The sequence below is a fragment of the Castanea sativa genome, chromosome 9 (assembly GCF_040712315.1).
Source record: "Castanea sativa cultivar Marrone di Chiusa Pesio chromosome 9, ASM4071231v1".
Classification (NCBI taxonomy): domain Eukaryota; kingdom Viridiplantae; phylum Streptophyta; class Magnoliopsida; order Fagales; family Fagaceae; genus Castanea; species Castanea sativa.
In genome coordinates this window covers 7,388,022-7,413,425 of record NC_134021.1, presented here as the reverse complement: position 1 = coordinate 7,413,425, position 25,404 = coordinate 7,388,022, and the positions used below count along the sequence as shown (strand labels likewise).

General features: G+C 33.1%; 2 protein-coding genes and 1 long non-coding RNA gene across 3 annotated transcripts; all 3 read right to left on the bottom strand.

Moving 5' to 3' along the window:
- Nucleotides 1-4,053: 4,053 nt before the first annotated feature.
- On the bottom strand, nt 4,054-6,147 carry LOC142609935 (thaumatin-like protein 1). Its single transcript, XM_075781662.1, has 2 exons — nt 6,027-6,147; nt 4,054-4,894 (listed from the first exon to the last, which is right to left on the bottom strand). The coding sequence occupies exons 1-2, from the start codon at nt 6,079-6,081 to the stop codon at nt 4,215-4,217; spliced, it is 735 nt and encodes a 244-aa protein (XP_075637777.1). The 5' UTR covers nt 6,082-6,147; the 3' UTR covers nt 4,054-4,214.
- Nucleotides 6,148-7,501: 1,354 nt separating this feature from the next.
- Nucleotides 7,502-11,535, bottom strand: LOC142609998 (uncharacterized). Its single transcript, XR_012839734.1, has 3 exons — nt 11,335-11,535; nt 8,352-8,431; nt 7,502-8,035 (listed from the first exon to the last, which is right to left on the bottom strand). It is a non-coding gene; the product is annotated as an uncharacterized LOC142609998 (long non-coding RNA).
- An 11,436-nt stretch (nt 11,536-22,971) lies between these two features.
- On the bottom strand, nt 22,972-25,011 carry LOC142611201 (thaumatin-like protein 1). Its single transcript, XM_075783248.1, has 2 exons — nt 24,960-25,011; nt 22,972-23,645 (listed from the first exon to the last, which is right to left on the bottom strand). Exons 1-2 carry the CDS (start codon nt 25,009-25,011, stop codon nt 22,972-22,974), a joined length of 726 nt encoding a protein of 241 aa, XP_075639363.1.
- Between the last annotated feature and the right edge of the window lie 393 nt (nt 25,012-25,404).

Below are 25,404 nucleotides of genomic sequence, written 5' to 3'. Positions count from 1 at the left end.
GTGGATGAATTTGGAGTGAGAAAAATATTCTTTCACACTTGTTCATTTAAAACATAAAAGTAGATATGAAAAAAATTACCTGAAATAGTAGATGTGTAAGAACCAAAACCCCTTGGAGCGAACCAATTTGTAAGGCTTCCAATCCTAGCTAGGATCTGGTAGGTTACTTTTTTAATTTCTTTTTCACCAAACTTATGTTGTCATAATTCAAAGAGTAAAGCTAAACCATTGATATAGTTGGCGATCAAAGACTTTATTAATACATTCACATTCTAGAATATAGTACATTTTCTAGTAATGTTGTGGCATATTCTTTTCGTGAAAAATATTAAATAACAACTCGCTTTTGTGTATAGAGAAGTGAGCTAGGAGCCTAACTTCTTTCGGCTTTTACATTTGAGGGTCTGTTTCTTCAAGATTTTAAGAGATGGACTACGCCGTAATAAACAACAACAACAACAACAACTGCAGCAGCAACAACAACGGACCTAGCTTAAATCCAGTGTCCTATGCATTGAACATGATAGGATGCTACCATGTGTCCAAAAATTGCCATATGCTAACATCCTATCAGGTGCAGTGGACTCAAGTCACTCTCAACAACAATAATAATAATAATAATTTATAATGTATATCAATTATACAAAAAAAAAAAATGTTAAATGTTAGCATCGGTGCAGTACACAGGACATAGTGGACCCAAGTCTCTCCCAACAACAATGATAACAATAATAATTTATAAAGTATATCAATTATACAATTAAACGTCTGCATCTATATCATAAAACACTAAATAGGTACATCTTACTATTGAAATTTGTATATTATAGTGGATCCATGGATGGATATTGATGATGCCTAAGAGATCACCAGTAAGCTGCTAGTACTCCACCGATTTGAAGCAACACCTGCGAAGAAAAAAGTAGGTGATCGACAGAGAGCACCGGTGTGGTGCCGGCCAAAGACCCTCCGACGATCAAGTTAGAATCTTTAAACAACCCTAGAGTGCCAGAGTTGAGGTAATTGTGCGTACCTTTGGGTCATGAGGGTCTTGGGATATATATAGTGGTGTGTGGCCGAAATATGCGCCTTGGTGAAGAAGTACTTTCCTTTTTAAAAGAGTAATTCGCGGATCTTTGCCTATTGTATTGAGCCCTTTCCTTATAGGAATCTTCTTAACTAAGTCGAACGCGTAGCGCAAGAACTTTCCTTATATTCACATAAGCAGAGGTCAAGATAGGCTAAAAATGAAAGTTGGATTATTCCTTCAGCCTTCACCTGCCAAGGTCGTCAGCCCACGTGTAACTCCTATACTGTCGTCAGCTTACGTACGCCAACGTGGTCCGTCAGCCAAGGACATCAGCTAAAGACCTTACAGCCAAGGTCGTCACCCCTGACTCGTCCACGTGATCCGTCAGCTTAACGTTGCTGCGTAAGGGGCATGGCTATGAATGCTGAAGAGGTGTCAATGACAGTAGTTGACGGATAGCGTATTGTCGTCAGCTTCTTAACGTGCATTCAGTATGTAACAAGTGAACTTCCGTCAGCTTCTTAATGTGTCGTCACCTTGTAATAACGTCACTATCAGATATAAATAGTATGAGCTATGCTAATAGTAAACTAATTAGGACTACATGTCAATTAGGACCAGAAGTCCCAGTATAGTTACGACTAGGGTAAAATAATGTGCTTAGGTCTAAACCCACATCTCCAACACCTAACTATGTCATGTGACTATGCTATATATCACACCCAAGCAATTAAGGCGCCATGTGATTTGGATCAAATGCAATTACCAGTTACCACATGGTTGTGAAATGTAAAAATTAAGATAGCTAGTAAACAAAAATTTGTCTTTTATCTTTTTAACTTTTTACTTTTTTACCGTTTTAACTTTTGCATCTTACAACAAATAATGATTATATGGATCTAAATCTGTGGCCAAATGGCATAAGTGCCGGACCAAAAGCTGTCCCACTAATTTAAATAAGGTACCACAAGTCCTTGTAGGCTGTCATAACTTCTGCTTTGGCATTAATTTAAATGTAATTAGACATGACACCATGAGGGGAAGTTTAAGAAGTCAATTGTATTACCATCATGATTAGGAAATCTTGTGGAATGGCTTTGAGAAAAGGTTAAAAAAGATCGATGAGGTATGGGAGAGAGAGAGAGATTCCAAACAAAATTGGAAGCCTAGACCCATGAGATAACACTTATCTAGAGGTAGGTAAACCAAATCCTGTTAGAAACCCTTTTAGAATGCTAATTGCTTATGTTCAATGTTTTAAGCCCTAAATGTTCAACAACACACTAATTCACAATGTTCTGCCATAATGAGATCATAAATGAGGTTATTTAAAGGCAGAGATTTCCAAAAAATAAGGACGCTCCCTTCATGGATCCAGTGAGGGGCTACATGTTACTCAGTAAAACATTGTTAACGTCTCCTCACTCATAAGGCCGGGCTTGTCAGGAGCACCAATTAGGGCAAGTATCAATTAATGGTCACCTTGACAACCTATCCTTTAATTGAAATCCCTGCAAATATTGATCCTCATGAGATACTCATTCTTATGTCGTCATGCCCTTCGAGCATCCCAAATCTTAATTCCTAATTCTTACCCAAAACCATAGAAAGTAACTTCCAAAGCTTTTTCTAAGGCACCGAATCCACCGATCATCCAATTTGCCTTGGTCTGCTAGCTTACATAGAAGCCTCATATAAGGATCGTGATACAAGGCCAACCTAATGGGATTTTTTATTGTCTTGTTTTTTCTTACCCCACCTGCATATCATTTCGCCTACCATTAAACTTAACAGCTTAAGGACCCTGGCTGTTAAAGATTCGGACTTAATCTCAGCGTCTGAATGTCTCGGTCCAACATCAAAAGCAAGTGAAAGAGTAGCCCGGAAAACTTTCTTATCTATGTTGTCGTAAATAATAAGCACAACCACACCGCTACTCGACAAAGTTAAAAGAAAGTTTTTGCAGTATTAATCGATTTATTCAAATAATTATTTTATTGACAAATACATCCATGTGCCGAGTACATTAAACTTGTTATTTTCTAATTACTATTTAAAGAGAAGGGAACACATAATTTCTCTCCTCAATTTATGGACAAAAAGTGATAACATAATTGGGTGCACTAGAGCCGGTGAACAAGCTATTCTTATCATCTTGAGCATAGCTATAAGCTTCAGGACATTGCTGCTCAAAGATCTGAGAATAGCTTGTGGGTGGACATGTTCCAGGCATTTTATATGCACCAGTGCAACAATATTGTGGTTCATTGAAAGCGGTACATGCGCTCTTGCAAGCAATAATGCTCCCATCAGACCCTGTCATTTGCAGCTCTCAGGGACGGAACTAAGATTCGAACTTGGAGGGACTAAAGCTTAAAACAAATTTTTTTTTTTTTTATGAAAATAGAAACTAACATCTATTTCATATTCAACAAAATACTACATATAAAAATAAGTATTTTTTAAACATTTGATATTATAAAAATATCAACAATGTATAACATATAAAATAAGCATTTCTTAAACATTTCAACACAATTATTAAAATAGAATTCGACCCTATTTCAGAAGAGATCCAAAAACATATATATATATATATATATATATATATATATATATATATATATATATATATATATATATATATATATATATATTTAAGGGCAAATCTTAATTTTTCAAATTAAATATGTATACCAATTTTTTTTTTTTTTAATTAGGGGTTATTAAGACCAAAATTTAAAATTTCAAACACACACATATATATATATATATATATATATATATATATATATATATATATATATATATCCTAGTTTTTCTTTTTTTGTTGGGGGGCCCACTGTAGGTCCGTCACTGCCCGCGTAGCAACCCACCTCTCTCTGCCCCTGTATGTCACCTTTTTTTTCTATTGCATATGTTTATGACTATAACGAAGAGAGGAGTTACAAATCCTTTTGAGGAGATCAAAATACCGATTATTACTTGGGAATAAGAATTAATATTAGAAGAGATGCAAGCAGTAATAGTGGAATAAGAAATTTTTTTTTGCAGTATTCATTTGATGCGTTTTATTATAATTATTTGGTTGACATATCCATACATGTGCCTTAGAATATGAAACTGCTAATCAGCATCTTACTATTGTTTAGAGGGAAGGGAATATATAATTCCTATCCTTAATTCATGGACAAAAAGTGATAACATAGTTGGGTGCACCAGAGCAAGTAAATAAGCTATTCTTATCATCATAAGCATAGCTATAAGCTAGAGGACATTGGTTCTCAAAGAACTGAGAATAGTCTGTAGGTGGACAAGTTTCTGCAGTGCTATATGCACCAGTGCAGCAATACTGTGGCTGATTGAAAGCAGTACAAGCACTCTTGCAAGCAATAACGCTCCCATCAGACCCTTTAATTTGCAGCTCTGCTGGGCAAGCTGCGTTCACATTGGCTGGACAGCTTGAGGCCTTGCATTCGCCAGTTCCGCCTTGTGGGGCTAATGAAATAGGCAAGTTGAACCCATCTACATTGCTAACATCGTAATAGTCCATTCCACCATTATCAGCTATGTTGATTTCTACCAAAGAAGCTGGCGGAACTGCACCGTTACCATTGCATGAAACCTGACCAGATCCGCAATCTGCAGTAGCGCAACTGAACCCTCCCGAGCTGTCTGTGGAGCATAGGGTTCGGGCCCAAAACCGGCCTGTCCATGGAGCTTGGACATCTATTGCCAAGGATGCAGTAGATGCTAACTCAAACCCAGTAGTTGATAATTGAGGTTTTTGATCAGCAGTTAAGGTTCCTGGCCAGACGGTGTATGGACAGTTGTTTGTGAAAGTTATACTAGCAGCGTGAGTACCTGCATGCAACATGTATATAACAAACTCCTTGTCACCGTTTTGAACATGAAAAACAAAACCTATCTTATAAGCAGGGAAAATAAGCTAGAGAGCACCATTTTAACATGTATTATCATGATGACGGTTTTAATCAACGGGTTGCAATTTGGAACCACCGTATTATTTTTATTCTATCTAAAAATATATAAATTAAAATCATGATGAAAAGAATGTGCTTGAAATCTAATTCTAGCCCTCAGATTGATTCCCTGTTCATTGGAGATCCATAGACTAATATGAAAAAGGAAGAGGCAGAGCCAGAAATTTTTGTTTGGAATGGTCAAGTTGCAGCACTAATATATTTATCAAGACAACCTCATACACATATATACAAATGTTTTTTTTTTATTATATACACACATTTTTTTATTTGATAAGTTATATTCTACGCACACAAAAAAAAAAAAAAACTTAGTATTTTAAATCACAATTATGTTTGATAGCAATTGTTCATAAAATAAAATTTATTTTTAGCATTTTTATAGTGAAATTCTTAAAAAGTTTCATTTTTTATACAAATTATCAAATTTTATACTAAAGTAAGTAAAATAATCTTTCAATTGAACTAATAAAATTTTCAAAAACATAAATGATCTAAAACTTGTAGAAAAAAGTTAAGCTCCAAATATATTTGAAACTATCTTGCTCTAACCCATTATGTGGCAACTAAAAAGACATTTCATGTGTAGTTTTAATAACAATATTTTTTTTTAATGAGTCAATGACTTGTTAATTGCCACATAACAGATTGAAAAAAATATAGATTCAAACATGTTTAGTGTCCAACTTTATCAAATATTTAACAGATATAAGATCACATTTTACAATAAAAAATAGAATTACGAAAAATAATATTGGGTTTCTATAACTATTAAACCAATTATTTTTTTAAGAGTATCATTAGATTAAATCAAATATTTGGGGGTCAACTCTTATTTTTGTAGATTAAATTTTGAAAACATTAAAATAATTATATATTTTTAAAAAATTCAAAATTTTGAACACATAGCTACGCCCCTAAAAGGCTAGTGACACTGTAATGTGTTGATGCAGTGATGCATGCGTATATCAAAAGTAGATAGTGAGGCATACCAGATAGAAAAAAGAAGGCCAAGGTAAGGCCGCAGAGTACCAGAGTTTTCATCATTGGATGATACAATTGCTTTAAATTGGTGGTAAAAACTAACAAGTATGATGAAATTGAACGTGGTATGGTGGTGCTAATCCGAAGAACATGGTTTGGTATAAATAGAGCCTCATACGCGGATTTCAAGATGCTACAGTACATTAGGCTTGGACTTTTCATTACGAATATTTATTGGCCTAGCTTAAGTCTTTAATTCGGCTTCAAGTCGGTACTCTGCAACTGTGCCAAATTGTCAAATATTGGGAAGGGTAAAGTAGAGGGACTTTGTATTTTACAAGTGGGTTGTTAAATGTAATATCATTAGTGGTACGAGTTTTATGCTCCATCGACTTATGTATTCAATTTAACGTTTGACTTTTAGCGAAGCAACTAGTCTAGTTCATTATGACTAAAGGTTATTTCCAAGGATTTTTCACTAGGGAAATTGAATACAACCCTTGCGAACTGTAAATTATGCCAACCCTAATTTGACTAATTCAACCAGTGACGGCTCCAAAAAAATTTTTAAGAGAGTTCCTTAAGAAGCATAAATTATAATCTAATAAAAAGAGAAATTCATATATTAACAACAACAACAATAAAAAAACACGCAAATATATAAAATTTACAATTGCATTCTACGAGTTTTCGTTTTTTGAAATCGTTGCATGATAGTCTCATTATCAATGCTACAAGTTACATCTCTTTCAATGTACACAACTAAACAATTATTCATCTATTAAATGTAGAACAAATTATGAAGCAAAATTTAATTTTATTGACATAAAAAAACTGAAGGTATTTCAAAAAAAAAAAATTTGAATGGTAGACAAATAAAAAATTTTAAATTATTATATATAAATTTTTTTTTTTCAAGTCAGGTGGTCCAAGGACCACCCTAGCCTTAAGATGGCGCCGCCCTAAGATTCAACATGAGACCCTGTACAATGTATGGTTTGGAAACGAGGTAGCTCCGTAGCTGGAGATATTTACGAGAGTGCGGCAGTTGAATTTGGAGTGAACCAATTCGTACAACATCCAATCCTAGCATCTGCTAGGTTCCTTTTCTTTCTTTTTAACCAACTAGTGTGAGCTGCAAGTGCAAGGAACGTGCTTGCCTATGCATTGGGTATTTGTAAATACATCCTGAGCTTTAAAATTTAAAGTTGACAACTTATTTTAGTGTTAAATTTTCAATTTCCATCCCATTGTCTATATTAGAGTAAAAATTTAAAAGTGTAATGGACAACTAACCAATCCTTAAAATCCCATATCAATCTATGTTGTAAACCCAAAAGTAGCAATACATTTAGTAAAAACAAGTCCTTAAAATCCTATAATAATCTATGTTGTAAATCCATAAGACCCCATAAAAGAAGAAGAAAACAAGATTCTAGCTGGTCATTGATGAAATTTAAAACACCTTGACAAAGTATCAGTATATCACTACCAAATATGGTTTTTTTTTTTTTTAATAAGTATATGTATGAAATAAAAATGTAACCAGGAGTATCGTCTAACTACCAAATATAGTTAGACACATCCACTACCAAGCACTATGTCTACCTTGTAATCATAGTTGACTTTAGCCAATGGTTATTTACAAAATCAAAAAACAAGGCATGTTTTCTAGCTAAATTCAACCACTCTAGAAACTAAGCTTTTAGATATGGCTCTATGCTAGAAGGTGATAGTATGTAGTACACATTCACATTCTAATGAGTTTATTTACATCTTTAACCTTCAATAGCACAACACTATGATTTTCTATCATTGTGAACCACTTGATTTTATTGCACTTCATCTTCCACTCTTGTAGAAAACCAAACCTTAGTATCAAGCCAAGGAAGGGTGCTTCCACATCTAATGTGAGAGGAATCTCCTTGATCCTGCACAACCTCTTTGGTATGCTTCATACATCAACCTCTTCGCCACCTAATCCAGCTCCTAGTTTGGTTTTAACCAAAGCGACAGCCTAGAAAGGGGGAAAGAATTAGAGAGTTGAAGCTCTAAAGGTTAAGAGTAATAGCATGTTTGATTAATTCAAAAGTCAAGCAAACACCTGACACCCATTCAAAAATTGATAAGATAATAAATAACATTTTTCCCCTGTAAATGATAAAAATGCTAGATTAATCTCCATTGTGTTAGTAATGACTGCAATAAACAGTTTTTTGAATCAAGACACAATAACCACTTTTGGCCTTTCACAATACACAAGGATCTCAATAAGACGGGAAAACTTAAAAACAACAACAATAATAATTACAGAATCAGAAAGCATGACAAACCTCATATGTGACAGCATCCCACAATTCGTCATTAGCAAGGATAAGATAAGAACCTCAAGGGAAGCATCAATCTTTTCCTCCTACAAGTTTTATAAGGATGTTAGTAGCTGATTATTCACAAAAAAAAAAAAAAAAAAAAAAAAAAAAAAAAAAAAAAAAAAAGAAGAAGAAGAAGAAGCATGAAAGGGGCACTCTTAACCAGACTAAATGTACCAACCAAAGCTCTCTTAAAGAGGGACTTGTACTACTATTGACAGGTGTCAATAAACAATATTCCTCTAGCAGAAAGCCAATTCACATATGTAGATACATTGAGAAATGCCAGTATAAATTTTGTACATTTTCAAATTAAAAAAGATTATGAGTACGTATAATTATTCTAGCACACAGAAGATAATTACGATGCAGGCATAATAATATCAGCAATTTCATTTGTTTTTCTTCTTAATAATTATAAATAAATAAAGGTGATCTTAAGTTTTCATTTGAATCACCATTTACCATAGTAAGAAAGTAAAACTTCCTTTACATAGTAAGCATCAAAAGTCAATGTTAAGAAAAACCTGCACCTAAAATTCTGGATCAACAGCAACATATTACATTGAGAGTCTATCGCCAAATGCACAAGAAAAAAGAAAGAACTCCTTCAACTCTCCTAGTTGGTGTGGTATAATTTTATTCACCAAGACACATGCAATTTACTAAATCACCAAAAATCTTGAAAATTAATGTATGATGAGCCTACCAGCCCACATAACAAATTCACCAACATTCCCTAATCCATTATGGCTCATTAGTTTGGTCTAGCTTGTGATCTAAAGAAACAAAAATAGTTGCAGAAAATCACATGATGATAAACAAATGAGATAACAAGTTAGCAGAATAGGAAACACATAACATTTTAACCGAATCCTCTCACATTAAAAAGATTTTAGATATTATATATTGTTTGCTACTCTCCATTATTAAATGGTCAATACATCATCTACAATGGCACACTTATCAAAGGAACTCATACAATTAAATCAACTAAGTCTCTAAGATCATGAGAAACAAATCCTTGAAGGGATTTCAAAGTAGCAACAAATGGCACTCAACTATTCAAAAAAGAAATGACACAATTGAGTATTTTCCTATAGCAAGCCAAAGCTTTGGTAGTGGAAGTAGCTCCAAAGAAGTTGGAAATTTGGTAGTGTATCTCTTGACATAATTCAAAATGAATAAACTCAACTCAAGGGATCAGAATGCATTTTTTGTTTTATCCTTTTTTGTTCTTCTTTCCATTTGAATTGATAATGAGGGTCGATTTTTTTGTTCGTTAAACATTACCTAAAGCATTCAAACACATATGTTGAAGTATTTTTATAGTTGATCAATCTTGATATAGGGTCACATAGATGGAAGCTCCAAACTAATTTATTATCTAAAAGCTAGTTTCAAAGTGGTCTGCATCACTTAAGTCCCAATATTGCTACAAAAAACATTCACATGGATTATAAATCCAAACACAGAGAGATATGATTATATAGAGTGTTCCCCAAATGATAGAAAGAGACATAATAAGTTGATAAGGAATACCGCGTCATCCATTTCTTGGTGGGATAATGTCAGCAAAGATGGTTTAAACATGGTAAAAGCTGCTGATTCTAGTTTTTTTTTTTTTTTTTTGCCCCTATTTTCTTTCGGCTGGGATGGTAAAAATAATAATAAAGGCACATTAAACTTTAATTATTTCTTTAAATCATAAGAAATATATAACCATTCCATATCACATTAGACATCATAGGGCCTTTTCACTTCAAGTTATATAAAAGTCATGCAATTTTCTTAACATATTGGTAAACTTATAAAATCTTTAATCCCAAAACCATGGGGTTTGTATGAAAATACACAATTTTCAAATGGGTAAAATCAAGAACAATTACCATATGTGTAGCTATATAATTGGGCACAATTTTTCTCCCTAAACATGGCCATGAACTCATCTAAAAATTCATGCAAGACAAAAAAATTAGCTCATTAACAATAAAATAAGCTAATACACATCTATTTTTCTAAGATAAAATAAGTTAAGTCAAACATTCGGACTCACTATAAAAATAAAAACTTGAAATATCAAATACCAAAATTTTAAGGAACTAATTTTAGAGCTCACACAACCCAGCATGAGATTTGATTCCGTGCACTATGAATAATGGTCGATCACGCTGTCTCTAGTGTCAATCACATTTGAGTTTCATCTAATTTTTCACCATTTCCATAGCTCGAAGAACAAAGTCTCTTATTTTAACAAATATGTGCTTTGAGGCACGTTGTTTCATTGCACCTTTAATTGTGTTAACACCAAAAGTGAGAAACTTTTTCACATCTTAAACAAAGAGATGAGCAAGAAAGAAATATTGGATAGGAAAAGAAATACACATTATAACAATAATTTGAGGAGAGAAAGAAGAAGTACGCCATTGACATCTTAGAGATATTTATGAAGATCTTTTCCTTTGTGTTCTTTGGGGAATTTTGTGAAACATATATAGGACTGGGGTGTTGTCATAAGGTTTTGTGCTTTTGATTTGGAGGGTCCCCTGGGTTAATCATTGCAAACTGTGTACCAAAATCTTTGGGCTATATAAATATAAAAATGGAACCACCCGTTGGTTCATATTACTCTACTATTTCTTCACAGATCAGCAATGGAACCATGGCAAAGCTAGAAGGAAGTGAAATTGAATGACAAAACTTCAGGAAAAATTCAAATACCAACACAAATTAAAGAAGGATATCTAAAACAAGAATGAAAAACCCACTGAAATTTCAGAGAATCGGATTTTGGCGAAATTCCCAGCCTTGAGACGTCAAAGCTTTCATCAAATATATAAAAGGCTCACTACCAGTTTTGTGAAATTAGTACCTCAGTATAATAAACAAAAGAAAAAGAGAGATAGAAATCAATCAAACTATAAAGAAATTTAGAGATAGAAAATACCTGTCGTGTGAGCTGAAAGAAAACCACCGAAGCCACAAATCAGTCCTCTGCTTTTCCATTTCCTTCTCTCAACCTTCAAAAAAACCATCATTAATATCTGGTGAAAGAAAATTGGCAATTTTGCCTCACTCGGTCTTGTTGCTTCATACGCTTGGCTGTGATCTTGGAAGGGACAAAAGAGTGTATGAGAAGTCTTGGGAGGGTCCTTTCCACGAGTTCAAATATTCTGTTCCATTTTTTCTGCTTCACTATGTACTCTACTAATAAAAATTTGATAAGTGTTCATCTAATTAATTAAATATTATCATTATTGACTTATTAATGCTACCATTATTAATTAATAGTAGTATTTAATTAATTAGGTGAACACGTGGCAAGTTTTTATTGATGAAGTATAGAATGGAGCAGGAAAAGTGGAACAGAATTTAGACTCCGTTTCCACACCTACCCATAACACATATCAAAAATCTGGAAGAAATAAATAAATAAAAGCAAAGTATATAGAAGCAAAAAGGAAGAAAGAAAAAGATGGTACCTTTCAACTCAAAGCCTTCCCTCACTCCGATCTACTTATCCCCCACTCCGATATACCCATCCCCCTTTGCTCTATTCAGATTGGCCGATGTTCCACCATAGACGTCCAAAAAAAGCCATTGGCAACCATGGCTTGCTCTCTCAATCCAAAAATTCTCTAGACATTGAGAAAGAGAGAAAAATAGAGGTTGAGAGGTAGAGAGAGTTCCAGATTCCAGAACTCTCTAGCCCTCTGGCTCTCTATCTCTGTCTTCTTTTTTGTTAGGTTTAAGAGCTTTAAGTTTAAATGTATTAGATCTCTAATTTGTAACGTTGGCAAACCAGAATCAAAACGTTTTAGTCTTGTTTAGACCGATCAAAGTATATGTCTTATATGTAAAGTTGGAATTGAGTTGCTGCAAAATTCACTGCGCAATTCTGCCTGGCTCGATCGATCGAGAATTAGACTCAATCGATCGAAAATCGTGCAGATTATTATTTTCTGCATAATTTTCTAACTCAGTCCAAGCCCGTTTTACGTGTAGAGTTTTATATTTTGTCCTAGGTATAAAAGGGAAAACACTATCCACGTTTTTTTTTTATTAGTTGCTTTTTATGCTGTGTGTGTGAATCTCTTGTGAGATTTAGAGGTGTTTGTCTTCACATACACTTAGGGTTATCAAGATCTAGATTGATGTTAAGAGCTTGATAATCAATTCAGTTGCAGATTCAAGAGCTTAAAGATATACAAGCGGGAGTGCTGGTGCTTGCTCGGAATTCAAGAAAGAAGTAGTCTGTGAACTCGGAGCTGTCACATGGTCGTGGTAATAAGTTTCCTACTCGAGGTAGCAATAGGATGTTAGTGGTATAAGTCGCTATTATGTAAACTTCAATTCTTCCGTAATGGATTCAGTTTTACCTTGAGGATAGCTAGGTTAAATCCTCCCCAAGTTTTTTACCAGTTTAGTTTTCCTAGGTCATCATATCATTGTGTTCTTTATATTTCCGCTGCTTTGCATGATATGATATATTTGTATTAACCTAAATCTGCTTAATTTATCTAAGTTAATCACTTGACTAAATAACTAAGTTAATTTGGTTGTGTTTTTTTTTTTTTTTTGTTAATCTATTTGTGTTTAAGGGGTCTAAAAACGTATATTTTTCTTTTCTTTTTTATTTGGTTTTCACATTTTAGCCAAACGAACCCTTTTGGCATTACAAAAAGACAATATATATATATATATATACACTAAACCAAAAACACAATGTAGAGGCATTGCCTCTTTTTATATAGTTAATAGAAATAGAAAAGATCTTGTCATAATTCAAAGAGTGAAACTAAGCCATCGAAATAGTTGAGATCAAAGACTTGCAATACATTTACTGTCTAGAATAGTACGTGTTCTAGTAATGTTGTGGCATACAGCATACTCTTCGGTAAAAAAGACTAGTTTTGAGGTACATGTAAATCAGCATTAGAGAATATTAATAGCAAAAAATATTTTGATTTTATCACATCGATCATCTTTTATTCGAATTTAATTTTCTCTATCTCATTTAGAATGAGTACTAATAATTTATTTACAACATGATGGTATGCATCAATGATCATTGTCACGAACACAACCAACAATCTACTGTTCGTAGGACATAAATTAGAGAGCAAAAACTAGAGCTCTAAGCTTAATTAAATCTGAAGATGCACAATTCATTTGTTATAAATGGGTTAAAGTACAACGGGAAAGCTAAAAAGGAAATCAAACACTAAAACTTAATAAAAAGAGGTCAGTAAATACGTATCTCATCAAGTGTCTCCTCCACCTTCTAAGAGAGATAAGTGGGTTTCTAGGTGAGTAACATTATTCATACTAGTCATTCAGTAATAAATGCAGCTTTGTCCAATGGGAGATATCCATATAATGCGAATGTGACATTGACCAAATTCAAGCATTATTTCATCTAGTTCGTCAACATATCTCATTATATGGTGACCGATTCATTGACTTCAAAGAACTACTTTACAACTTCTTCTTTTTTTTCTTTTTTCTTTTTTCTTTTTTTCTTTTTTTGCTGAAGAACTACTGTACAACTTAATTATGATTTCAAATGGATACTTATTCCATTCTTGGATTTAATCATGCATACCAAACATGTCCTCACATGTCTAATACAATATGAAACATCATAGGAATGGAAAACATTTTATAGAATCATAAAATGAAAACATCACAAACGTTGCAATATAGCCCATGGGTAAGTTGCTCGGGCAGCTCTGGGTGTTGATCATGGGCCCAAATCCATCTCTTCAATCTATGGTTGGATTCTGGCCACAAATTAAGTAGATGGGTTGGGCCCTAGTAAACTTTTTTAAATCTAGCTATTTTGTTTTTGTTGTGTGTATGCAGTATGTGTGTGTATATATATATATATATATATAAACCTATCCCAGCCTAATATTTAATTAAAAAGAACATTTTAACTAGCTAAAAGGATGGTTATGTAATTGTTATAGACAAAATATTATTTAATAAATGATTTGGTACATTAGACGCTCTGATTTGGTATATTGTTGCTGGATATTCTACTTTAAAAAAACTTTTAATTAATATGGAAAATTGTTTTCACACCTTTGTTAGTATACACTTTGTATACTGAACGTCCATAATTTCACAAGTGATATCTATATTTTTTTTTATTGATTTTCACATTTAAAACATGATTTGGGTGATGTGTATGGATGATATACATTAAAGAATATGTTGATATTAATATCCTTTTAATAAAAAGAGCAACCAAAATGAGTATGCTATATCAACTATTCATTGTCTTATTCCTTTTTTTTTAAACACTATTCACTCGGTTAGGTTCTTAATTACATGAGATTTTATGTTTTATAATAATACCGTTCATTCCTTTGTGTTGTTTACAAATAAATCAAATAAAACCAAAATATGGGTTGTTAGAGTATCATATTTTTAATTTAATATATTTGCTAAGATATTATGATTTTTTTAAGCCTTCAAAATTTTAAATTCCAAATTTTTTTTTTCATGATATCTTTTTAACACAAGGAGTATATACAGATAGCATCATTTTCTAAAGTATAAATACTTTGTTCGTTTAGAATGTTATTGCGAGTATTAAACTTGTTTTTTAGATAGGTAGATAAGGGGCATTCGAACTACTGGCATAGGACACCAAATAATGTCATTACCACTGGACTCTCAATTGAACTTGTAGAAGTCTTGAACTTAATTAATTCAATGTAAGTACCAATTTTATAAATAAAATAAAAAGATATCTTGCTATTCTATATATTTGTATACATTGTATAATGTATATATTTTTTTAATGAAATGTTTTCCGCAGTAAAAATGCCTATATGGTATTATTTTTTGGCTTCATTAAATATGTATATATATATATATATATATATATATATATATAGAGAGAGAGAGAGAGAGAGAGAGAGAGAGAAAAGCAAGGCCCAAGCCGAGCAAGAGGACCCAATCTAAAGAAAAGTTAGTCAAGCCAAAGCCCATGAGAGGGGCCAAGACATGAAAAGAACCTATGGGACCAGATGGGGAATGGGAGATGGAACCCATGCCTAGTTATAAAGGCACCTCTTGGGTAGGGTAAAGCAGAGGGACTTTGTATTTTACAAGTGGGCTGTTGTAATACCATTAAGTGGTACGACTATTATGCTCCATCGACTTATGCATTCAATTTAACGTTTGACTTTGAGACGAAGCAACCAGTCTAGTTCACTACGACTAAAGGTTATTTCCGTGGATTTTTCACTAGGGAAACTGATACAACCCTATGCGAATTGTAAGTTACGCCAACACTAATTTGACTGGTTCAACATGAATATATGGTTTGGAAACGTGGTATCCCGTAGCTGGAGATGTTTACGAGAGTGCGGCAGTTGAATTTAGAGTGAACCAATTCGTAAGGCATCCAATCCTAGCATATGCTAGGTTCCTTTTCTTTCTTTTTAACCAACAATATCTTGTCATATAATTCAGTGAATCTGAACAATCGGTTCATCGAAATAGCTGAGATCAAAGATTTGCAAATACATTTACTGTCTAGAATAGTACATGTTCTAGAAATGTTGTGGCATACTCTTTTGGTGAAAACTAGTTTTGAGGTACATGTAAATCACTATTAGAGAATATTAATAACAAACGATATTTTGATTTTATCATACATCATCTTTTATTCGAATTTAATTTTCTCTTTCTCATTTAGAATGAATACTAATAATTAATTTATTTACAACATGAAGGTGTGCATCAATGATCATTGTCACAAACATAACTAACAATCTACAGTGCGTTGGACATAAAATAGAGAGAAAATACTAGAGCTCTAAGCTTAATTAAACCTGAAGATGCTACCACGGCCACTAGAGCCATAAATATATAATCTTTTTTGTGAGAACAATCTGCTTCTCTCCAAGGTATGAACAATCCTTCATACATACTGTGGGGTGAGAAACCAAGATAGGACTTGAGGCTTCGTTTGGCACAATTCATTTGTAATAAATGCAACCTTGTCAAATGGGGGATATTTATTTAATGCGGAGGTAACATTCGCCAAATTTAGGCGTTATCTCATCTAATGCATCAGACATATCTCATTATACAGTAACCGATTCATTGACTTCAAAGAACTACTATACAACTTAATTATGATTACAAATGAATACTTATTCCATTCCTAGATCTAATCATGCATACCAAACATGTCCTAACATGTCTTTGTTTTATTTTTTGCTGAATGTCAATATGAAACATCATAAGAATGGAAAACATTTTATAGAATCATAAAATGAAAACATCACAAACGTTGCTCTCAATGTAGCCCATGGGTTTGTTGCTTGGGCAGCTCTGGATGTTGATCATGGCCCCAAATCCATCTCTTTAATCTATGGTTGGATTCTAGCCTCAAATGAAGTAGATGGGCTGGGCCCTAGTAACCTTTTTAAATCTAACCATTTTGTGAGTATTTGTAGTTATATATTATATATGAGATGGATTCAAGTTACACATTTTTTAAACTATTGAATTTAAGTAAATTCAACAGTGAAAAAAAAACATTCATTAATGCTAATATTCTAATTTATTTTTTTTATTATCTTTTATTTTATACATTTCATACTTATTTCTAAACCCAAAAAACTTTATAAGGCTATACGATAAAAGTTGAGGCTTTGTCACCCCAGACTTCAATTGCCTCTTCGGAAATTTATATTAGACTCCTAAATAAATAGTTAAGAACTCCTATACTTCAATTCTCTAGTAATTGAAATGTGCACTCACATTCAAGGAGGACCTAGCTCCTTCAACTTACCTTGATTGGTATAGACCAACCCAAACATTATCATTTAGAAGGGCCATGTTTGGTACAACCTCACATAAAGCCTTACTTGACAACAATCTTAGTATCTGCATTTCTGATGTGCAATAAAAATAATTTTTGAATTGGCATAGTATATCAAAAAACAAGAGTAACGCTAGAGTGTTTTGATTGTGCTATTGGAACATGAAGCATATTGAATTACAAGTTCTTACGGGACAAGACAGGACAGCCTCCATGATCAAACACAAGACAAAACACTTCAACATGACGAGAACTTACACATCAGAATGTATACCCAGGCTTTAATAGGGAATGATGAATCTCTTTACTTTGCATAGCATCAATCAAATATAAAAGAATCACACTTTTGAAATAATAGGTGGTAAAGGCTTGTTAGGGTACTTTTTTTGCACCTAATTTTATTTAAGTACCACCTATTTATTTTCAAATACCACTAATAAGTTATTGGGTTTTCCCACATATTTTTTGCTCCATTATTATGTTAATCACAAATATTATATATCTCATTATCTAAAATGGGTCATGACATAAACTATCACAAAAAGCCCATAAAACTCATATTTTATCCAATTTTATTGTCATTATTTAGCTAAGCTCAAAACCGACCCTATAAGGCTAATACACACATCCTATTCTATTTAAAAACCAAGAATACTTATGCTTGGCAATATTTGAAAAGCCCATGATTCAAGTCCATAGCAAAACAATTTTATCAATGGAATTCGAATTCATAATCAAAGCCCATTATTTAAACCCATGGCAATTTTATCAACGGAATTCAAATCCATAATCAAAGCCCATGGTTTAGACCCATGGAAATTGATTTATCCAAAGCCCAATTCACATTGGCAATATCAAAGCCCAATTTTCATTGACAACATCAAAACTCAATTCTCATCGGCAATATCAAAGCCCAGTTCTCGCTAGCAATATTTAAAGTCCAATTTTCATTGGCAACATCAAAGCCCAATTCTCATTGCCAATATCAAAACTCAATTCTTGCTGGCAACATCAAAAGCCCAGTTCTCATTGGCAACAACAAAAGCCCAATTCTCATTAGCAATATTGAAAGACTAATTCTCATTAGCAATATCAAAAGCCCAACTTACGTTGACACTATTAAAAACTCAAGCTAACTATTTAGCACTATTTTATCAAAAGCCCAAGGTAATTAATATTTAGCAAAATACTATATCATAAATATTTCACTTTAAAGTCCAAAAATGAACAATACTATAGATTCTTAAACCTATTACTATAATATTACAAGCTCATGGAATTTATGAATTATCCATTCTCAAAACTCATGGCAATCATCTTATAAAAGCCCATGGAAAGTTATGATTATTTATCTTAGACCCATGACATTTATTTATTTCATGTCATATTATAAACTCATGTTCACTATCTATCTTACATCACAACATTCATAATATTTATTTCCAAAACTCATGACAATTATTCAACTTACAAGCATATTATGATAATAAAAAAAACCATGAAAAGATTACATTATTCCACCATTGTGGTTGTTACCATATTTTATTTGAAACACATGGATATTGCCTCTATTTGAAACCCATGGTAAATAATATATTAGAGGTCATTATTTAAAAGCCCCAAAGAAAATATCATTTACAAAAATAATCCATAGCAAAAATTATGAGAAACTATATAAGTTGTTATTTAAAGCCCATGGAAATTAATACTCAAAACATGTCATAAATATTCATTTAAAGCTCATGGATTCATTTTATTTTTACTAACAACTAAAGCCCATGTGGAATAAAAATTCATGGCAATATATGGTAGCTTTGTCCATTTTGTAGGCCTCACAATGAGAAAACAAAATAATAAGCCCAAGTGGAGAGAACAACTAAGTCAGAGACCCACCAAAATACTCAGCCCTCATGGCCAAGTCCAACATGAAATCTCAACCAAAACAGCCCATGTGTGCAAACTGACTCCGCTAGAGAACTCCATCCAATTTTGCCTTCTGCTAGATGTCACCTCAAGAAGCAACTAAGCTCCCAAACTAAATTAAGAGTTGGCCACCTATCCCACTACCAACTCTGACGTGAACAGTACCAGAGGCCGACACCTAAAGGTTAATGGGTAATAAATACCATTTTTCCCCAAGTTTTGGTCACAACTCAAGGGAGCCACAACCAAGACCTCCAAACTCATGAAATCCTTAACCAAATAGTTTATTTTATTACTAAAAATGTATGTAATTGGTTCATGAACCAAGTCCATGAATCCTAAAGGGGAAATTTGGGAACATGTGGTTTGGAAGGCATAAAGGGATCTCCAGCGAAACCCTCTGAAGTGGACTTAAACTTTGACATCTGGCTTGGAGTGTTAAATCCTACTTCCTAGGGTCTAAATCTCAGTTACAGCACTAAGATTCCTCCTTAACACCTACCTGAATCCCATTGACTGGATACAATCTCAGAATTCTTAGCATTTAATGTAAAATTATGTTGATCTTTACCCATGTGTGACATTGCCCAAATAAGCAAAACAGCCCCAAAAGCAAATCTCCCATTTTAGGTCAAATCCTAGGATAATAAGTCTATTGTCCTACCCCTAATCAGTCCTACGTTTTTGGACTTTTGCTAATCAATCCCTAAAGCTTCACTATAAAAGAAAACTACCATCAACTCATGGAGGACAACAAATCTTATCATAAAATTCCTCACCCATCATGCAAATTCCTCACCCATCATTCTATTTTCAGCCCATAAGTCAGTCCCTTAGTTCAGAAACTAGCCTTTAATCCATAAATGTTCATATACACTTACTTATAAACATCACATTCCATCTTCTTAGAAAATCATAGCACCTTAAAATAGACACCAACTCCCTCTGAAATTTCTTATTTGCTTGCCATTTTGCTTGTGATTTAGCTCTCTCCAAGCTCACAACTCATTCCCCTTAACCCTCACTCATTTAGCCTCAGACATTCCCTTTCCTTTTTTGCATATTCACTGCCCATAAATGCTTCTTTATTAGTCATAAACAATTCTTTACCTAGTAAAAACTTAGTTTCAGCATTAACTCTATTATATCATCACAAGCTTAAATACTCACTCACTCAAAACAGCCTATACTACTATATATATATTCCAAAATCTTAGTTCAATATGTGCTGCACTGAGCTGGAATCTCTCTCTCCCTTCATTCCATCCTATTTTTCCTCTTTTATTTGTAATTATGAAGCCTTTAATTCTTATCTATTGTTATTATGATAAAAGCCATAATGTTTTGGATACTATGGAAGTTTTCCCTTATGTTGAATTAATAATAATAAGGAAAACATATAATTTTTACCATGTAAACACACTTATTAATCTGTCAGTATCTACTACTAGAGGTCTGTCATATTCACCGCTGGACTATTTTTCCTCTTGTATACTTGTTATAATGGGCTCACTTTTATATTAACCAACTAAGGAGGAAATGCATAATTTTTACTATGCAAATACATTTATTGATTTTTCAAACATCTACCGTTGGACGTTTCTCTTGCTTAACGCTAGACTATTATTTAAGCGCTTGTTGTGGTGGGTCATCCTTTGTGCTAGCTTATCTTTGCAGGAGGTATTTTTCGGCCTTATTATAATCTTTATTGGATGCAACCTAGACCTTGAGTAAAATGGGCTTTTCACACTTCACCGATAGCCTTTGGGCCATGTTCTAAGCCTAAAGTCGAGTCTCAGTTTTGACTCCCCTAACATCATATGGGCGACAAATAAAAAAACGCCCTCGACAAGGCTTTAACTTCTCCAACAACTTCTCTACTTTGCGAAAACCAAGAGATCCCACAGACAATAATTTTACACATTTCCATCTATTCAACCTCTTAGAGAATTAGATTGTATGTTTGCAACTTTCATGAACAATATCAAAAGATGAAGAACAATATATGACATTAAAAGTTTCAGGCATATAGGGTAGCAAAAGTTGTGTTGTTTAACAAAGTACCGCAGGCTGTGGCTTTTTCTTCTTTTTTTTTTGGCTGGCGGCGACCTGGCCATGGAGGTGGAAGAGCCACGGAGGAGATAGAGAGAAAAACGTGCAAAGAGAAAGACATGCAGTGGAGAGAGAAAGATGGCTATATATAAACCTATCCCAGCCTAATATTTAATTAAAAAGAACATTTCAACTTTCTAAAAAGATGACTATTTAATTTTTATAGCCAAAAAATTATTTGATAAATGATTTGGCACATTTTTGGACACTCTGATCTTGCCATTGTTGCTAGACATTCTACTTAAGAAAAGCTTTTAATATACAATTGTTTTCACACATTCATTAGTATACACTTTGTATACTTAGTGTCTATAATTTCACAAGCGATGTCTTTTTTTTTTTTTTTCTTTTTTTTTTTTTTGATTTCCACATTTAAAACATGATTTGGGTGATGAGTATGGATGATGTACAATAAGAAATATGTTAAAATTAATATCCTTTTAATAAAAAGAGTAATTAAAGCGAGTATGCTATATCAACTATTCGTTGTCTTATTCCTTTTTTTTTTAAAACACCATTCACTTGCTTAGGTTCTTAATTACATGAGATTTTATTTTGTAATAATACCGTCCATCCCTTTGTGTTGTTTTCAAATAAATCAAATTTAAACCAAAATGTGGGTTGTTAGAGTATCATATTTATAATTAATATCTTTGCTAAGATGTTATGATTTTGTTTAAGCCTTCAAAATTTTAAGTTCCAAATTTTTATTTTCATGATATCTTTTTAACACATAGAGTATATATAGATAGCATCATTTTTTGAAGTATAAATACTTTGTTCGTTTAGAATATTATTGCAAGTATTGAACTTGTTTTTAGATAAGTAGATAAAGGATGTTCAAACTATTGACATAGGACACCAAATAATGCCATTATCACTGGACCCTCAATTGAACCTCTACAAGTCTTTAACTTAATCAATTCAATGCCAGTACCAATTTTTTTTTTTTAAGATATCTTGCTGTTCTATAATTATGTGTACATGGTACATTTTTTTTTAATGAAATGTTTTCCACAGTAAAATGCCAATATGGTATTATCTTTTGGCTCTATTAACTATGTATTGAGAGAGAGAGAGAGAGAGAGAGAGAGAGAGAGAGAGAAGCAAGGCCCAAGCCGAGCAAGAGGACCCAATCATAAGAAAAGTTAGTCAAGCCGAAGCCCATGAGAGTATAATTATTTATAATTTTTTTTTTCTCTTTTTTTTTTTTTTTTTTGAGAGTATACTTTTTTTTTTTTTTGTCATTAGCATAACTACATTGTTTAAAACACTGATTCTTCTAGCAAGTCTAAAACTTTTGTTTCATACCGGATGAGAGAAACACACATCTGGCTAATATTCGATAAATAGTACCAATTAAATATGTACAAACAAACACATTTTATCTCTCCATCAGCATCATCAAATTCTTATTATCTTAATCCAAGGGAAAAAAGGAAACATATTGATATTAAATTTTGTAGTTTTTTTTTTAATTGATAACAACTTTATTTACCAAATATCACTTGTAGTTTATACATTGGGGAGTAGAAAAAATGGACACTCCTCTTCAATAATGTAAAATAATTCGGGAGAAATAAGCCATTTACCTAAACGGTTAAAACAATAGTAGTATTTACTGTAAATAGGAGCAATAAAAAGCTAGATGTTTGGGTCTCTATACGTAATTGGAAGAAGCTTTAGCTTGTACTTTGTAGCTTATGCACAGAATGTAATAAGATAATCAGCTCCACCAGTGCACGTAAATGTGCTAGTTTTGTCATCATAGGCATAGCTGTAAGCTTGAGGGCACTGCTGCTTGAAAATCTTAGAATATTTAGTAGGAGGACATTTATCTGGGGTACCATAATTACCAGTGCAACAATATTTGGGCTGATTGAAAGCCAGGCACGCGCTCTTGCAAGCAAACACTCTCCCACGATGTCCTCTCACCGCCATTGCAGGAGGGCAGACCCGGTTTATATTGCCTCTGCAGCTCGTTCTTTTACAACTGGCTGAACCGCCTAGTGGGGTTATCGATACGGGCAAGTTGAACCCGTCGACGAGGCTAACATCGTAGAAGTCTTGTCCTTTATAACCTGATAAGGTAAACTCCACTAATGAAGCTGGTGGAATTGCACCAGCACCATTGCATGAGACCTGGCCAGAGGCACAGTCGGCTGTGGCACAAATGAACTTGCCCTTAACAATGTGGCAATGGGATCGAGCCCATACTCGGCCTGACCAACTAGAAGGAATGTTAAGGGTTTTTGAAGCCCCCGATGCTAGCTCAAAACCAGTTGATGATAGTTGAGGCCCGGCACCTGTTAGGGTTGCTGGCCATATTGTGTGGCGGCACCTGTTTTTGATTGTGAATGTGGTTGAGTGAGCTCCTGTGCATATAAGTAGAGTTTTATATTAGTTGGGTGAGAGTGACTTATGTGAGCAAGATTAGGATACCATCTTTTTTATGATTCTCCCGTATTCATTATTTAATGTCCACTTTTCACATTCACTTTTTATATTTTAGACATGGCATCATCTTTTCGTCTTTTAAAATGATATATTAGCACACACTATTATAGATATTGAGTAAAAGAATGTATGTAAACGAATGCGCATAAGAAATGTCATGTTCATCTGCAATTACAACAAACACCACTGCATTAATCACACAACAAGCCATATATCAACCAAAAAAAAAAAACAAACACATTTTTAATTTAATCATTTTTTTATGGAGGTTGATTACAGTAACTTTTTTTTTTAATACTTCTATATTTAGGGAACAAGATTTGAACCCTAGATAATTTGCATTGGAAATACAAGAAGATGTCCTTTTTTTTTTTTTTTTCTTTGGGTGAGAATTGAGATGCCAATTAAATTATAAAACTTTTTGTAAGAATAAACTTTGTCCTTTCCAGTATTTTGTATCTAAATTTTGTCATTTCTAGTATTTTGTAGCATTAGAAAAAATGAGTCAAATGAAAAATTATTTTTGGTTAACACAAAAGGCATGGCTTATTTTTAGTAAATTGTTTTCCACTAGAATTTTTTGGAAAGCAATTATATCCCACAACAAGCTAAATAAGAGAAGTTACGAGAATGTTTTTCTAGTCATTTAAGATTGTTACAAAATATAGGAAAATGAGATAGCTTTATAGAAAATACTTTTTGGAAAATAACTCATTTTCTGAAAACATTGGTTTAGAAAAATATTTTAGAAACTTTTTATGAAAGAAGAAAAAAGTTGCTGGTTTTTTTTTTTTTTTTTATAATTTTTAATATTTGTCATAAAAATAGTATCAAAACTTTCTTAAAATAGTCCATTAACAAATGCCGTAACCAAACCCATACATTAATACTTCAATAATGAAATAAAAAACCTTAAGGGGTTGACTTAGTAATTCCTAAAACCTCATGATATCCATGAAATCTATATTTGAAACCTCTTACTAGCATATTAGGGCCACTCCCAAGGGATTTTTTCCTGTAATAACTAATTATGTATAGGACAAGGGGATTGCACATTCCCAAGGGAATAATTAGATACTCGAAGAGTTAGAGACTCTTATTTATTAACAACAAACAAAAAATGAAAGAAAAAGGCATTGCATATGAGGGAAAATGTGTAAACTAATGCTAGTAATAAGGAAGCAAAGAAGGAAATTAAACCAAAAGGAGAGAAAGGAAACGAGGATACTTACCTGAAAAGAAGAGGAAAACCAAGGCAAGGCCGAGGAGTAAATGGCTTTCCATTTTCTCCGAAGATGATATTTGGTGTGTAATGAACTTAAGGCTTTGAAATTAATGGCCAAACGGGTGAATTTATATCAAATCGAAATCTTGTAAATACCTTCTTACTAAATTTTGGCAAGTGAGAACACCAACAAGATGGACGGTAACAAAAACAATACGGATTATTCGGACGCGTGTGTAAAAATAATTTAAACCTTTTTCTTTTCCTTACTTGACTGACTGCTCTACATAAAATAAGGAAGAAGATGCCAAATACTCGGTCATAATGATAATAGTTGGAAACTGTTTCTCAACAAAAAAAAAAAAAGTTGGAAACTTAGAATGAATAATTTGATTAATTTCTTCATGCGAATATAATTTGTAGTTGATTTTTTTTTATGCTTATCCTGGCTA

Excerpts from the sequence above, each read along its gene's own strand:
- LOC142609935 (XM_075781662.1), bottom strand. The coding sequence starts at position 6,081 with ATGATGAAAACTCTGGTACTCTGCGGCCTTACCTTGGCCTTCTTTTTT. Across the intron at positions 4,895-6,026 it reads GGCCTTCTTTTTTCTATCTG|GTACTCACGCTGCTAGTATA; the intron begins GTATGCCTCACT and ends TGTTGCATGCAG.
- LOC142611201 (XM_075783248.1), bottom strand. The coding sequence starts at position 25,011 with ATGGAAAGCCATTTACTCCTCGGCCTTGCCTTGGTTTTCCTCTTCTTT. Across the intron at positions 23,646-24,959 it reads GGTTTTCCTCTTCTTTTCAG|GAGCTCACTCAACCACATTC; the intron begins GTAAGTATCCTC and ends TTATATGCACAG.